The 16,634-nt window shown below is 34.8% G+C and overlaps 2 protein-coding genes and 1 pseudogene across 2 annotated transcripts; 1 reads left to right on the forward strand and 2 right to left on the reverse strand.

The window, feature by feature from the left end:
- Positions 1–1,676: 1,676 nt before the first annotated feature.
- Positions 1,677–5,398, reverse strand: LOC108847019 (formin-like protein 5). The gene is made up of 6 exons (XM_018620190.2): positions 4,878–5,398; positions 4,151–4,625; positions 3,500–4,070; positions 3,216–3,415; positions 2,903–3,138; positions 1,677–2,829 (listed from the first exon to the last, which is right to left on the reverse strand). Exons 1-6 carry the CDS (start codon positions 5,058–5,060, stop codon positions 1,972–1,974), a joined length of 2,523 nt encoding a protein of 840 aa, XP_018475692.2. The 5' UTR covers positions 5,061–5,398; the 3' UTR covers positions 1,677–1,971.
- Positions 5,399–12,702: 7,304 nt separating this feature from the next.
- LOC130494739 (transcription factor ILR3-like) lies at positions 12,703–14,104 on the forward strand (annotated as a pseudogene).
- Positions 14,105–14,119: 15 nt separating this feature from the next.
- Positions 14,120–16,628, reverse strand: LOC108845785 (probable galacturonosyltransferase 12). Its single transcript, XM_056999580.1, has 5 exons — positions 16,394–16,628; positions 15,906–15,961; positions 15,067–15,816; positions 14,681–14,983; positions 14,120–14,614 (listed from the first exon to the last, which is right to left on the reverse strand). Exons 1-4 carry the CDS (start codon positions 16,605–16,607, stop codon positions 14,690–14,692), a joined length of 1,314 nt encoding a protein of 437 aa, XP_056855560.1. The 5' UTR covers positions 16,608–16,628; the 3' UTR covers positions 14,120–14,614; positions 14,681–14,689.
- Between the last annotated feature and the right edge of the window lie 6 nt (positions 16,629–16,634).

Genomic DNA, 16,634 nt, shown 5'->3' on the forward strand with positions numbered 1-16,634 from the left:
AATTTTTTAATTTTCTGAATTTTATTTGATTTTTATGTTTTTACTAATTTTTGAATTTTATTTAATTTTATGAATTTCAATTTAATTGTATGAATTTTTATTTATTTATTTCGAAATTTTTATTTTATTTTTATGAATTTTATTTAATTTTTGAATTATTTATTAATTTTATGAATTTTAATTTAATTTCGGAATTTAATTTATTTTTTTTGAATTTTTTATTTAAATTTCTGAATATTTATTTAATTTCTGATTTTTTTTTTAATTTTATGAATTTTTATTTAATTTTATATTTCTTTAATTTTTATTTATTTTATGAATTAAATAATCTTTTTTAATTTTTTTTTTGACAAATCACATTTTTACCTGTTAAACAGGTCAACTTTTTAGTTGGAAGATTTTTTATGACACAAATGTTACTTCCGAGGTTAAAGGTGTTAGTGAAAACACTTCAAGATTTAAAGTATGAGTAAATGAACTTTCGAGGTTTTTTTATGCAATTTTATGAATACATATATAATATTTTAATATTACTCAAGTAGATGTAATATAAATTTGATATTATCATTAAACTTTTTAATTATTTTTATTTAAATTATCAGATAAATCATTAAAATTATTTAAAGAAAATAATGATAAATTAGCAACTAAATTAATAAAATTATTTATGGAGAATATGAAAAATAAGTAAAATTAGCTAAAACTACAGATAGTATGACCCATAAACAAATTCACTTCTAAGATAATTGTATAAATATTTTTTTGGTAAATAAATCAAAACACTCATTTTTATTTATTTATATTAGTATATAATTAAATTTCAATAATATGGATACAGATTTATAGTATATTTTAATATAAATATTTATTATTGAGACGTTCTATACTCATATGATTCTATTAACATTTATATATTCGATGTAACAAAAATTAAATTTAAACAGCTAATCACAAAATTTTCATAAGAGATTATATAATAATTTTAAATAAAGATGCATAAACTAATAATAAATACACCAAAAATAAATATAAAAAATATAAGTAAATCATTTCTGGAACCGTTAAGATGGGTGAAGTATTATCTAAACGATAAAAATGACCGATTTTAAATATTCCTTGCTTAATTTATAAAAAGTTAAATATAATATTTATAAAATGCATTAATTAACCATTTGTGGAAAAAAAATTCTAATGGTCATTATTGAACCAAAATAGGTTATCTTATATACTTATGATTATTTTATTTTTAATAATAAATATTTAATTTAAATAAATTATATTTTTTGAAAGTTTTGTCACAGATTAATTGATAATTTTTATAAGTCGAAGATATTACTAATAATTATTAATTAAATAAAAGAGCAATTATTTTAGAATATTTATTTTTGGAGTACAAATTGAATAATACATTATACAAAATCCAATTCCATTTTGGTGTTGCACTATTTTAGAACAAAAAATAGAGTAATATATTGAAAATACTCTTAGCTAAATGATTTATTCTAATAAAATAACACAAGGATTTACCGTAAATCTCTTTGTGTTTACTTCTTTGATCAAATAAAAAACAAGGCATACTATATTCAGTTTTATTTTTAAAAAATCATTGAAATCACAGTCTCTTTCTGCAACAAAGAACTTTGTACCCTTTAAAAAAATTAAATTAATTAGGTTTCAGTTCGAAATGAACATATAATGTAATTGCTAGTAATGGTACAAAAGCAAACAAACACACAAGGATTACTCTTCCATTTCCAACAAGATTCAAGACAAAAATAAATGGAAAACGTGTGTTTCTAAAAACTAAGGCTAAGAATGTCAGTAGAACCGAAGTCAACAACTCCCTGCAGCTATATTTACCTCAAAACCTGATCTGACATCTCTGCAAGTTAAACACCATCAGAAGCTCTCAGCAAAAACCGCATCTCCTAACACAAGTAACAAAACCCCAAAGATTACTATACTTTTCTTTTAGTCTGAATCTGAACTAGACTGATCCACACGCCTCTCCGTAATAGCAGGAAACAGCTTCTCTCTAGGATCTAACGAAGGCGCTCTCGGAATCTCAGAAGCTACTGACGAAGCCGTTGAACCCTGTTTCCTCGCCATCTTCACCTGCTTCCCTTTCGCCTCCCTCACCTCTTTACAAGACTTATCTAAGATTATCAAGAAATCACGCACGATCACAAACAAACGCAGCCCTTCATCCTTCCCTGCCTTCCCATGGAAGTAGTCCCCAGTGCTCTTCACCAACGCCATGATCCTCTTCTCTTCCTCGAGAATCTCCATAATGCCTCCTTCAGCGTTCTGTATAAAATCCTCAAGCGCCTCACGGAACCCGCTCTCCTCCTCAGAGCTCTTCATCTCAGAGTTCACAAACTCTCTAGCTTTGGTCAGCGAGTGTCCCATCTTGAGGACAGTCCCCGTCAAGCTATCAGCGTCCACGTTCGCAGACTTCTTCACGTGCTCGAGCTCGCTGCTGAGGCCCGAGACTTTCTGAAGCCCGAGGCCGCGGTAGTTCTCTTCCATCTCCTCGGTTGTTTCCTCTGCCATTAGATCCTCTGTTTTGACGCTGGAGAAGCTCTGGCTCTCTCTGATGGTGCGCGCGGCTCTCCTTCCTTCGGTTCTTATGATCTCTTGGACGACGAAGTGGAGGAGAGTCGTCTTCCCATCGGTTCCCTTCACGTCTGCTAGCTTCAGGAGAGTGTCTAGCTTGAAGGCTTGAGCAGCGCCTCTGAATGTGCCGTCGTTCATTCGGTTTCCGGTCTTGAGAACCGCCTCTAGGAGCTTCAGGAACAGCCTGCTTCCCCTAAGTTCTTGACAAGCAACCTTCACCAAAGAGAGAAGAAAGATTATTGACAAAGACTAAACAGAACATAGAAAAGATTAGGAAAGGGACTACCTCTAGCGTCTGAAACGATTCTTTGACAAAGGCCATCTCTTCATAGAGTGTACACATGAAGAGAAGTGCCTCTAGACGTTTGAAAGCGAAAGGGATATCAACTACAGCTTTCAGGAACCGTTCAGCTGTTCCCAGCTGAGCTATTTCGCCAGAGTATAATCTGAGCTTTAGCTCTTCTTCTGGTGTTGGTGCCATCTTTAAAAGAGTCTGAATGAATTCTACAGGAAGCTCATTTCCTGATTCAACCAAGATTGTGTTAAGAGAAACGCATAGGAGAATGATGATGCAGCCTAAACTTTATAAGGTTTTATACCTTCAAGAAGTGCATCACACACTTCTTCAGTTGTTGCGTTCAAAGCACGCAAGAGAATAGATAGGTTCTGTCCTTTCTTTGGTTCAAGAATCTGAATAAACTGAGGTAAAGCAGCTTGTCCGGAGCCTCCTTTCTTGTCGTTTTTGTTCTTGTCTGCAGCTGCATATCCAAATAACGACTCTATCATCTCCTCATTGAACCTGAGAAAAGCATAAGAAAGTAAATAATTAACTTCAAAGGATTTTTTTTTAAAAAGCAAATAACTCCAAAGGCCCATGACTTACTGGAAAGATCCTGATCTTATATCATTCCAAACCATAGACTGTTCAGGGTTTGCTTGCACTTTATCCCAGAAAAACGGCTTCAGCTTTGTTTTGGGAGCATCATCATCTCCTGAACTCGCTGGCCCAGGAGACGCTGGAGGAGCTTTCTTGCCAATCGGTGGAGGTGGACGTGGTCCTTTTGGTCCAGGAGGAGGAGGTGGCTTAGGACCACCACCAGGACCAGGTGGAGGAGCTGGAGGAGGTGGTCTTGAAGGACCGCCAGAAGACGGCATGGGCGGTGGCGGTGGAGAAGCAGCAGAAGCAGGAGAAGACTTTTTTGAAGAGGATGCCTTGAGAAACTTGGGTGGTTCATGTGAAAGTGGCTCCACTCTACCAGAAGGAGGCTTCCATGAAATTTTAGAAGATTTCCTTCCAGGTGGAGCCTTCAACGGTGGAATGCCATGACTGGTGATGGTAGTATTAAACATTCCGTCTTGGGACATCCTTTCCTCTAAGGTAACAAAATTGTCAGAGTTGTTTTCATTGAAAGACTGATGACCTTTGCCAGAACCACCATAGTTGTTAGAGGAGCCTGAAAAAGCATATTAAAAAGAGTATTTGTTTAATATGTTGTTAATAGATTAGAAAGAGGAGAGTAGTATGTTGTATTACCAAGAGAGTACTCGTTACTGCTTAAACTAAGAAGAGGACGTTCATCATTGATCCTGCTTCCTGAACCCTTTCCACAAACCTTAGTACAGCACAAGAAGAGGCACGCAGCTAGCAATAAGGTGGAAACAGCAGTGGTGACAACCGCGATGATGATTGTCTTCTGATGGTCCTCTTTTCCTTTTGCAGATGAAGCGCTTTTCTTAGCATGAGGAGGGGAAGAGACATGTGTAGAAGAAGCTAGATTTCTCCTGGGAGCATTATCAAGGAGAGATGGTAAGAGCTTGAGGTTATGAGCATTCAGATCTCCTTGTTTTTGGATACAAACAAGAAGAGTTTGTTTCAGATGGGAAGGGGTGGAACCAAATAGCTCCAAGTTATTATCCTTTGATCCTGGGAAACATAAGTTGAATAATGCAACAGTTTCCTTCACACAATCTGGATCTTGCCAGCAACGATGTGCCCATAATGTTTCTACCTGTACAATATTGTACAACAGACACAAGAGACAAAACAACTTTATAAGCTACAAAATTGAAGGAAAAGCATAGTACTAACTAAAAAGAAGAAAGCAATTTTGTCTCTAAACCTGAACTTTAGAAAATGTCTTTCAACTCTCATATCCAAAATACAATTTTAAACCCTAACATACAACTCCCATCAGACATGACTGTAGGTAATGATGTAAAAAAGAAACAAAAGAGCTTGAAAAGGAAAAAATAAAAAATACCATTTGTTCATCGACATGCCCTGTAGATGGAGCCATGAATTGGGTAAGGAAAGTCTCATCTTTCTCTGGACTCTCTTCCAAGGTAATCACCAAGAAGAACCCAGAGATCAAAACCAACCAGCAGAGAACCAAACGAGCCCAATTCTGATTACACATTCCTCCTCCTCGAATCATTCCAAGCATATCTGTTGCTTCTCATTTCATAAGGCAAAAGGCTTCTTCTTACAGCTTTGAAATGCAGACACTTTTTTTTTGCTGAAACTTTTATCCGAAATTCTAGAATAAATACACACGTTGCGAGAAAACAAAGAGACAGCAACAAAAAGGAAGGAGAAGAGTTTGGTGTTTAATGATGATTTGCGGGCCAGATCCTAAAATGCGATTTGTCGTTGGTGCGCTGCTCAACCAAACCAATTCTTGTCCCCAGAGAGTTTCAACCTTTAATGTCGACAGAAATTTTTTTCAGGAAGAAATTAGCTTTCAAACTTGGGAAGCTTTTTTCTTTTGTCAAAATTGTTTGTGCCTCATTCTTTTCCCCAGAACACAAACACGCGATAACTACGCTGAGTTATTAATATTATTGGAAATATTTGTTTTTTTTCTTTCTTTATTTATTTTAATTTAATTTCTCTGATGTAAGAGAAAAAAAAACGAAGGTAACTTGAAAATAGTTGTTTTATATTCATTTTTCATTACGAATAATAATAAATGTATAAAGGTTTTGTAATAAAATCAAAAATACTACATGGAAGTTAATAATAGATCTTTTATTAAAAAAAAAAAGAAAGTTAATAATAAATGTTAGTCCCTCGTGTTACTTCGATTTTATATTTAAATATAAATATTATGGGCATAAATTTAGAAAAATAGTAATCACACTTAATAAAAAGTATATTTTTGTTTCAATTTGCTCAAGTAAATGCTACTTTGGAGTATTGGAAGAAATAACAAAATTTATTTATCCTTTCCATTTTATGCATTACAATTTTATTTTAATTTTTTGAAAAATGGCTTTATGCATTACAATTTTTTTCAAAGAAAAAAAATCATTATTTGTCGCATTGGCGCCTTCTTTGAACTGACATGTTTATTAGTTCCATACGCCGCAAATATCAGAATCCAAACTCTTTCTTTGAGCAAGAGAAGTTGAAGAACGATTTGGATTTGAATGAGAAGCATCGTGCTGATACGGGTTCGTTTTCCAAGTTAGAGTTTAGTTGTTGAGAATATTTCTTAGTTCGTAGTTTTGGAATTTAAACTTTATATTATTGCAATTCGGTGATACAGGTTATCTTGAAAAGCAAGGAAGAGAAGCTGAGTATGATAATTGAAGAATTAAGAATGAATTTAGAATCTGATAAACAAGAACTTGCCAGGGAACAAGTGGAAAAGTTGGTAAGAAGTAGCAGTTTTAGTTTAATACTTATGTCTATCTCATATTTTATTCCATATGGTCTGCTTTAGGCTGCGAATGATTCTCTTGGTAAAGAGAAAGAAGCAAGACTTGCTCTGTTGAAAAGGCACAAGCTGGTCTCACAGAAGAGCTAGGAAAAGCACAAGGAAAGCTCCAAAGGGTGACAAAACTATAAAAAAGATATGAGATGTTAAATTGCTATAACCTAATACTATCATCTAAAAGGATATGAAATGTTTTTTTTTTTTTGAAGAACTTCTAAGGATATGAAATGTTAAATTGCTATCAAGTATCAACACAAAATGTTGAAATTTTTTGCATACGTTTCTACCATTTGTCGACATACATGATTCCAATGTTCTTACGTCTACAAAATGTTGTTTCGTTAAAAGTTTAAACAAAATCTTATCATTTCAAAAACCAACTTTTGATATATATAGTTAATATGTCTTGAATTTGTGGTAATTTATATTGACAGACCATCAGAATATTTTCAAAATGGAATATTTTCAAAATGGAATATTTTATGTTTTTCTAACTTTTATTGTGTTTAAAGTACAATTAATTTTCATTAGTAAAATATTTTTTTATGGATATAACCAATTAATTAATAGATCACTTTAAATCTATATATCGTTTATTCATCTATTATCTTCTCGTTTCCGCTATAACAACTATTATCACACAAAACATCATATATATATGTATATATATAATGTTGGATGTTCCAACTTCTTATTTTGTTATGTTAGTCATTAGATAATTCATTAGACCTGACTAATCTTATTAATTAGTTTAAACACGTAATGATTTATTTTTCTGGATGTACTGAAAACATATTACCTAAGAAATATAAACTATTGTATGATATATAGTCAACTCGTGTTGGTTTCCTTCTATTAGACAGATAAGGTGAACCAAAAGCATCTGGAACCATGGCAGGATCCATGCCTCACCGCTCCATGTAACTTGGCAAAAGAATAACTCAGACTCTATAAATAACAATATTCATATATTACTAAACATTTGATTTCATAATATTGGAAGTTCATCATAAATAACTCGTCAAAAATGGACCTTAAATATTGAAATAAAAAAAAAGACTGAAAAATATTACACGTAATATTTCAACATGTTAAAAAAAACTTCAACATAGTTAGCTTTCACATATTTGTTTTTTTTTTCCTTTTCTTAAAAGGGCATGTATGATGTATTATGTTGTGTTCCAATATTTTTTCCTATTCTTTTTCTTCGTGGAAACTTATAGTAAGACGATCATCTCCTGTGTAATTACTTTGTATTTTAATTCAGTGGATGGATGGATATCCCCTGATCAAGTAGTTCATAGGTTCAACGCATAAAACAGAACCTGAAAGGAGGAAGAGTGCGCGTGACTAAATAAAATATCTGTTATAATGACACGATATAGCGCATCTATCTATTACTATAAAGAAATGATGTTTCTCTCCTGGTGACACGTCAGATTCCAGATCACAAATTCGTTGATCCTGGCATTGACATGTGTCCTGTTTCCAAAGTGCAGCGTTTCATTAAACTTATTTCGTCATGGGCTTCGTTCGTATGTGTGGTTGGGCTTGAAAGTAGAAGGTGTATTTGGCCCAGTTAGATTGTTCTGCACTCCAACCCTAATTTTGTTTGATTGAAAAAAAAGATCGTCTCTCTTCTGCGTCAACGGCGACGAGTTGACGTTTTTGCTTCTCCCTAATATATGAAACGGTCCGAGTTATGGGTTTGTGTTAACTCCAATTGATACACTCTCCCACTATGTAGTCTTCAATGCTTTGTTTTGATCTGTAAGGCGGTGTCTCTAACCCTATAAAAGGTAACTTTACTTTCTGTAGATCATCATCATCATCTGTACTCTTGATTTTGCATACGTTTGTTGATTTTTTTTGTATTGTTCATGTTTTGCAGTCACCATCTCCTTCTTCGCCGTCAATCATCATCGCTCCTCTAACCGGTTAGTTTCTTCTTTTCTTAGTGTAGCACAATGTGATGTATTCTTAATATATACTGAAATTATGATTGTGTTTCGTGTTTCAATTAAATTGCATGTTACTCTAGATTGAGAAACTCAATTTTGTGTTTTAGATGAGCAGTAAGGGTTTCTTCACTTGGTTCAAAGTATATGGCTGCTTCAGTTCCAATAAGACTTATTCTCACTGTTGGATCCTTTGAAGATCTAGGACGCATAAGCAGTACTATCTCAGTTTCTAAGCTTTTTCTTATATGTAAAAATGTGAACATTTTTTTCTTTGATCTCTAACTGCTTCTCCTTTCGCACAGCTAAGGCATCTAGGAATTTTTTAAGCTCTCCGCCATGTCATCAAGAGGTTGGTGTTTAGATCATGAAAATATTTTCATGTTACTTCCATTGCATATAACTAAGATCTACTTTTCCTTAGATTACAGAGAGTTCGGAATCGCGGTGACTCTTTGTGATTGTATCTATGCTGAGTCTAATCTACAAATTGAGCAGATGAGGTTGGGAAAGACTCTACAAGAAATTGTTTTTGAGTTATCTGAAGTTTCATTAAGAATTGTGAGGGTCATTTTGTTCGTCAATGAGATCTGCTTTTTAAAGACAAATTTTTAATGTTGAACTGTTTAATATTGTGTCTTTATTTCTGGCAGTTGCTTTGTCCTTTGAGCGTAACGGACAGTGGGCTGTGGGAGACAAAAGGTTCACTCCAGAACATGATGTTCTTTGGTATTCTTGAGAATATCTAGCTGCTTACAATCGATCTCTCTACCCAAGATTCTGCGAAGATTTTTTTTCTCCCTACTTATTGTTCTCTGAAAGCTGTTAAAATTCTGTCAAGATTTGGATTATTATTGCTCTTTTCTATTGCAAGTGTAGATCTTTTACTTTTGTTCTGCAAAGCTACAGATCAGTGTGCTTTACTTCTTATGTGTTCTATTTATCATGCGTTGTGTTACACCAACGAAGTTAGTAATCAAAGTCATAACTTCAAAATAGATCTTTAATTTGTTTATCAGTGCGACTTTGTTCGGTGGAATTCTTGCTGTTCCAAAATTTTAGTAAACAAAAAAGAAAAAGATTATACAGAGTAATGGAGATGTCTTTTTTTTTTCAAATTAATGGAGACGTCTTCTTATTACAGTACTAGGGTTAATGTGTTGTTTCTAACGTATGATATAGCATTGCTGGATCAAGACTTCTTTTCTCAGAATGCCACGCAGTATGTTGTATACTTGATGAACTCAAATACTAAAGAATCCCAACAGTGTTGCTTCACTAGGAAAATTCATCGACTTTTGAACTGTGATATCAAAATCTGTCCATTACAAACTTACTTTAGTCATTTTATAAACAGGGCTAGAATTTTTATTTTTTGCGAGCTGGTCTATTGGTGGACTTGAAAATGAAGTATCGTTCTGATCTTTATTGTTATAATTTAATGAACCTATTTTAGCGAAAACATTCTCTTTTAAAAACAACAAGTAAAAAAAATTAATATTAGTTTGTTTACTCAATAACGGTGGTAACTATTTTTCATACTCGGATTATGAATTATTCGCACCGTAACTGACTTGACAAGCACGCAAACAACAATAATGATAGTCTTCTGTTCCACCAAATATGCTTAGTATGTCAAAATACAACACGAAAAATAAAAGAATATTATGTATTGGTAGAATATCAATACTTTTAAAACAAATACATATCAAATAAATCAACGCAAGTGGTACACACCTCACAAAATATAATCAATACAGCAGAAATTATTTTCACATAATTATAAAAGTAATAATTTTAGAAAACAAAGTAACTAATTAGTACATCCATAATATTGTTAGGTTTAAAAAATAATTCATTCGCAAATTCTGATAGAAAGAAATATATATAAATAAAAATTCAAAAGTAAAATCGTTTTAGTATTTCCTAAGTGTTGTTTGAAAATTAAAATTTAGTTTACTGTAAGCAATATATATATATATCAAAGATATTCTATTTAAATATTTAATTATATTTATATATTATGTATTTAATGTAAACGATATATATATATATATATATATATATTATATATATATATATATATATATATATATTAAAAAGATATTTTCCGCATGATTTTAAATCATTTGCATTTTGTTATAGAAATTTAAACTCAATCACAGATTTCTCATTGTGAACTAAAAATATTCAATACAATGACATGTACAAAATTTAATTAATATGTATATTTTATATGATAAAAATTTATATTATATGTTTACTTAATTGCTGAAATTGTTTTAAGATTCACTACGGGCGGGCTGGCCCTAGTAAAACTATATAGTAATGGCATGATTACAGACTAAAAAAAATAAAGAAAAATGATAACGATACAAAGTATGGGCCTTGAAAGCCCTTGGAAGAGTGCGCGTGAAAAGCAATCTCTGGATTCCACATCTCCCTCTCCTCTCCTCTCCTCCCAACGGTTTTTCTTCTTCTTCCTTCCTTCCTTCCTCAACCGAATTTTTTAAAAAGAGTTAACAGCAGAATTAGCTTCGGCTAAAGCTCCCTCTTTCCGAATCAGGAGAGGTGGTTTCGCACGAAAACGGTAATTGGATAAGCGAACTGATCGATGCCGAGGACTACGGAAGTTTCGATCAAGAAGACCAAGAGTTGTGGTTTCGTCAATTTGCGGTAATAACTCTTCATTTTTAAAATTACTTACATTTTTTTAATATATCTACTTATTAAAATTATGTGTGTTTTGGTAGCAAGAGTTCAAACTGGCACCCCCGATCACACGGAAACAGTCCGTATTAGATTCAAAGCTAAGGCCATGGACTCTTATACAAAGCAAGTGAATGCGTGGAAGAAAGTTCTGGCAGAAGAACAAGAGGCCACGGAACATCAACGGGAGGGTGTTCGAGCAGTTGGTAGCTCATTGGCAGAAGGACGAAACTGCAGAGACGTCTTCTAGGAACTCTAAGAACGGAAGAGCGATCGTGGCGGGAAAGGTATGTATGTGCACAACCTCGGGGCTTGCTCTATGTCTACTAAGGAAGATGAACTTGTAAGTTTTTTTTATTATTTATCTTTATGTTTATTTATATAAATATTTTATATATTCCTTGGCTAATAATGGTGGTTTTTTAGATCGAAGCAAATGACGGTAATCCCGTTGATCGACTCCACACTCATTAAGGTGGCTCACACTAACAAGAAGACGGGTCAAATTCAGGACCTCTTGATCAAAGATGTCGTTGATTTGGTGGAAACTGAAATAGCATCTCAATCTCAGCCTCTCTCTGATGACGGCGATTCAGTGGGAGCTTCAACCAACTTGTCCCGATTGCAAATCAATGAGATGGTTGAAAAGGTAATTTTTTTTTATTAATATATTCATTTTATAATGTAGTTTACTAACTTAAAATATTTTGTAGGCTGTTCCTAAAAGGAAAGGAGGCTTTTTAGTTGGATTGGCCCGCCGTGCTTCTTCGTATCCGGCATCTTCTTCGCAGGCTCCGTATGCCGATCCCATGATTCTCGATGAGCTACATGACAAAGGTGAACGGATTGTGGCATTGGAGGAGCAGAACGCCACTATCCAAGCTGAGAATGCCACTATCCTTGCTGAGAATGCCACTATGTCTTGCTGAGTTGGCATCCTAAAAAGAAGACCAACGCCGAGATAATGGAGAAGCTAAACCGTTTATTTGCTTCGAGTTCTTAGTTTTTTTCTGAATTTTAAAACTTTCTGAATGTTTTTTTTTAATATTTCGGTTTGTATGAATTTAAATTCTATAATATTATTAGTTTTCAATTTCAGATTTATTTTAATTAAATTTATAAAATTGCAAAATTTTATTCTATAATAAAAATATTTAAAAATGCAAAATATAAATTCTATATTGAAAAATTGGAAAATACTGACGAACCATGTCCCTCGGAAAATACTGACGAACTGCGGTCCTCGGAAAATACCGACGAACCTGTCCCTCGGAAAAATACCGACGAACCTGTCCTCGGAATTACCGAACGAACAATGTCGTCGGAAATACTGACGAACGTAGTCGTCGGTATTTACCGAGGGACCGAGTTCGTCGTATTTCCGAGGGACAGGTTCGTCGGTATTTTCCGAGGGACCTAGTTCGTCAAGTATTTTCCAATTTTCCCGAGGACCGCTGTTGTCGGGAGCTGTTACCGGAATGTGGTCAGAAGTTCGTCAGAATAAGTTTCTCGGCATTCGTCAGAAATTCGTCGGTGTGGCTGACGAAATTCCGACGAAGTTCGAAATTCCGACGAAATGATACCGACGGACAGTTTCGTCAGATATTCGTCAAAATATGTCTATTCCGACGATATTCTGACGAATTCGTCCGTCAGTATCCGCCTGCTTTCTTGTAGTGTTCTCTTGGCTCTTCACCAACAACCTATCGCCGTCGTCTCTTCTAACTCCAGGTTTCTCTTAAAACTACATCTTTCCTTCTTGTCTGAGTGAGCTCTAGGGTTCGGAACTTGAATTGTAATAACTTCAACAGACTTTTTGATCATCAGAAAAAAATACATTTTAAGTGGTTCTTTAGCTGGTGAGATATATCATCACAAACACAGTTTGTTCTATGAAATCGAAGTCTTGTGTTTTGTTTGAAGCATCTGATCCTTTTTCAATCTCGATTTTCCTCAAGTTGCTCTCAGTTTAGAAGATGGTGAAAGATCCTCTTACAGTTGGTTCAATCAATGACATTAAGTCTTCAGGAGAGGTCTTGTTTTCTGTTTATCCAAAGTCAACTTTGTATTTGTGACATGTTTCTTGATTCGGTTGATCTTTTTTGTGTATAGGGCCTTCCTTCTATCTGAGTGGCTAGTTTGACCTTTACCATTGTCAATCTTTCTCCTTGGAAGTGAGCACTTGTGTGTTTCTGCATTGTATTATTAGTTTATAACTCAGTTTCGTTGATGTTTTTTTTCTTGTTGGTTCAGCGTCGTGGGAGTTGATGGCTCGGCTGGAAATTCACTAGCTCGAAAATACTTTCTTGGCTTGACAAGGTTATTACTTTTTTTTTCTCAGGGCGAGATGTGAATCATTCTCTTCCACTAGCTCGAAAGCATGTAGAGAGAGAAGCAGCGACGTGACAGGCTGAAAGCATTTTATCAGCTTCATTAAAATGAATAACAGGTTTATGGAATTGGGTGTAATTTTGGAGCCTGGACATCCTCCCAAAACAGACAAGGCTGCAATCTTGGTCGATGCTGTCCGCATGGTGACACAGCTACGCGGCGAGGCAAAGAAGTTGAAGGACACTAATTCAAATCTTCAAGACAAAATCAAAGACTTAAAGGTGAAGTTCCTTCAACTTGCAATCCTCCTTTCTCCCTATAAAAAATCATTGTATACTTATTACTAGCGTCCTTGTGATGTCTCGATCAGACCGTGAAGAACGAGCTGCGAGATGAGAAGCAGAGACTAAAGACAGAGAAAGAGAAGCTGGAGCAACATCTGAAAGCCATGAATGCTCCTCCTCAACCAAGCTATGATGCCAAAAACTGCTTTTGCTTCTTCTCCGCATGGCCAAGCTCCTGGAAACAAGATGGTGCCATTCATCAGTTACCCTGGAGTTGCCATGTGGCAGTTCATGCCTCCTGCTTCTGTCGATACTTCTCGAGATCATGTCCTTCATCCTCCAGTTGCTTAAACTGGGATTAAAAGCAACCTCAGCTTTCTTTAGTCTCATCGTTGCTTTTGTTTTATCGATGTTTTATGTTTATATAACTGTTATATCTGTTGGAACAATGTTATGACATTGTAAACTCTAATTGCTTGACGCAATGTTATCTATTCACATGTAAATTTAAGCAGAGTCTGACAGATCGTCTCTCACATTATGAGCTCTTACATTAATACATAGAATAGGTCTTGTGAACGTCCAAAAAATTGAAACAGGAAGACAGCAAAACATGATCTGTAGGTTTGCTCCTATGTGTTGATCTGTGAATCTCTTCTCTTGGGTTGGTAGCCAACTTGTGATTTGAGTTTTAGATATGTGATTATTATTATTATGATGCTCTAATGTGACAGCTCTTGATGAACCTGTCAGAGGAATCAAGATACTTAGCCCAAAGAGGACGTAGATGAGGAAACGCTATATCAAGCCAAGGCTTAGCTCTTCCATTGAAATGAACAACAGCTGCACTTTCAGCATCAGTGAAGCTTGTGGTCTCTTGGTATCCGAGGCCAAGCATATGCCAAAACGGATCTATGGTCTGAACATGGCCGTGGAAAGCTATCAACCCTGGAGGTAAAGTTCCTAGCTGCCACAAACTCAGGTCTGACTTTAAGTTCTGCAACATGAAAAAATGGTCCAAGTTAAGTTGATTACTAGTGTTTGTTAGCTATCTTGATTTTACCTCGTCTAGCTAATGATAGTAATTGGAGCTTATGTTAGTCTTCCTCCAAGCAGCTAGGTCGAAAACGTTCATCCCATAAGCCCAAGCACATTCCTCTGGATCAAAGTTTCTAGCAATGATAGGGTTTGAGAAATTGAGATAACTCTTGAACTTCTTTGACATGACAAACTTGTCTTCTCCTCTACATGTCTCCACCGCTCCATTAACTTTCCCATCCATGTCAATGTCCCAAAGTGGTGAAAGATCAGTTTGTATCACAATGTCATCGTCTAGAAACACAACCTTGTTTAAGCTCGGAAACAACTGCAAAAAAAATAAAAAAAAATAAGTTGATAAGTCTTAAATGGTCAGAGCATTCTTCACCAGTCACACTGATCAAAACTTACCTCTGGTAGATGAATACGGATGTGATTCATCAAGGAGTTGTACTTAGGGCTTAGAGCTTGTAACTTGGCAGCCACGACAACAGGGTTTTCGCTTTTACTAGCGGCAATAACCGATGATCCACCTCTGAACTGAGACCTTACTCTCTGATCCTTCTCCATGGCTTCAAGAACCGGAACTTTCCCTTTAGATAGCCAATCAAAATGGTGCAAAGCCTTGACCTCAATGATTGCTGGAGACAGAGGATGCAATGAGAACCAAGCTTGCATTGGGAAATAAGTTTTCCTATCCGTTATGATGTGAAGAACGATCTTATGAGGTCTTAATGAGTTTTGAACCAACGACTTAGCCACAACAGAAGCTGCAAGAATGTTGTCTGAAGCCAGGACAAAGTGGAAGTAGTCGTTGTCTACCAAGGTTGGGACTAGCTCGGCTTCTGGAAGCTGGAGACGTGCGGCTGCGTTTATGGAATGTTCGTTTGCTAGTTTAAGAGCTAAACAGTGAAGCGGTTTCGGTATGCTGCTTGATGCAACATGTCGGTATAGATACTCTTGGATCTTAGCGGTTCTTGTTCTCTGTTCCATCAGTGTCAACATTTCTTTAAGCTTTTGAGCGAATTCTCTTGCGTCTGATTTGCTTCTTTTGACTTCAGACATGAAGTCTTGAAGTGTTTGTGGTATGTCTGATCTTCCTTTTAGCTCTTGTTCGTTTAAAGGCTGTTCCAAAACTTGGTACATAGCTTCTGGAACATTCTAGATACATAACCAAAGAGAATTTAACCTTTTAGATACGGTAAAGTTGAGTATGCTCAAGAGTCTAAAACTGAAGTTAGAAAACTTACACCAGACTCAATCCTTCTTCCTAATAGCTTTGGCTTTAGTCTTTTCCCTAAGCAAGCTGTTAAATGAAAAGAAAAAGGCTTTGTCTCATAATCTGAATACTTTCCCATTTCTAAAAAAGAATAAATATTTTTATAAAAATTGTTTAAAATATAATTTTAACATTTTATGCATTTTATTTATTATATAAATTGTAGTAATTAAAGAAGCTAAATATATTTATTAAATTAATATTAGTTTAAAACTAGACAATTATTTATAGAAAATAATTCATTTATAATATGCATGAAAAAAACAAAATTATTATTAGTAAAGATAAAAGAGTGTTTTAATTGTAAGATTAACTCATTTACATCTATTCTCTTGAATTGTTTATAGATATATAAGCTATTTTATATTAAGCTCGACCATTACACTAAAAAGAATAAAGGAAGGGGACAAGAACTAAAGGTAATACAGAGGAACTAAAGGCTTAATAAGAACATCATACCAAGAGAGGAGCAAGGAGAGGGATCACCGTCTATAGTATCAACGGTGGAGAGAACGAAGACGAACCGGAGAAGAAAAGTGAAGAAGAGCAGAGAATAAAACATCATTTGATACGAGACTCTTCTTGAGCCAACCTTCACTTTTATGAACTCTCTCAATCCTTTTCCTCTGACCACCCTAACATGTCTTAAGCTTGGAGATATATGCAACTGCATCTCTCTCTCTCTCTCTCTCTCTCTCTC

The sequence above is a fragment of the Raphanus sativus genome, unplaced genomic scaffold (genome assembly GCF_000801105.2).
Source record: "Raphanus sativus cultivar WK10039 unplaced genomic scaffold, ASM80110v3 Scaffold1919, whole genome shotgun sequence".
Taxonomy (NCBI): domain Eukaryota; kingdom Viridiplantae; phylum Streptophyta; class Magnoliopsida; order Brassicales; family Brassicaceae; genus Raphanus; species Raphanus sativus.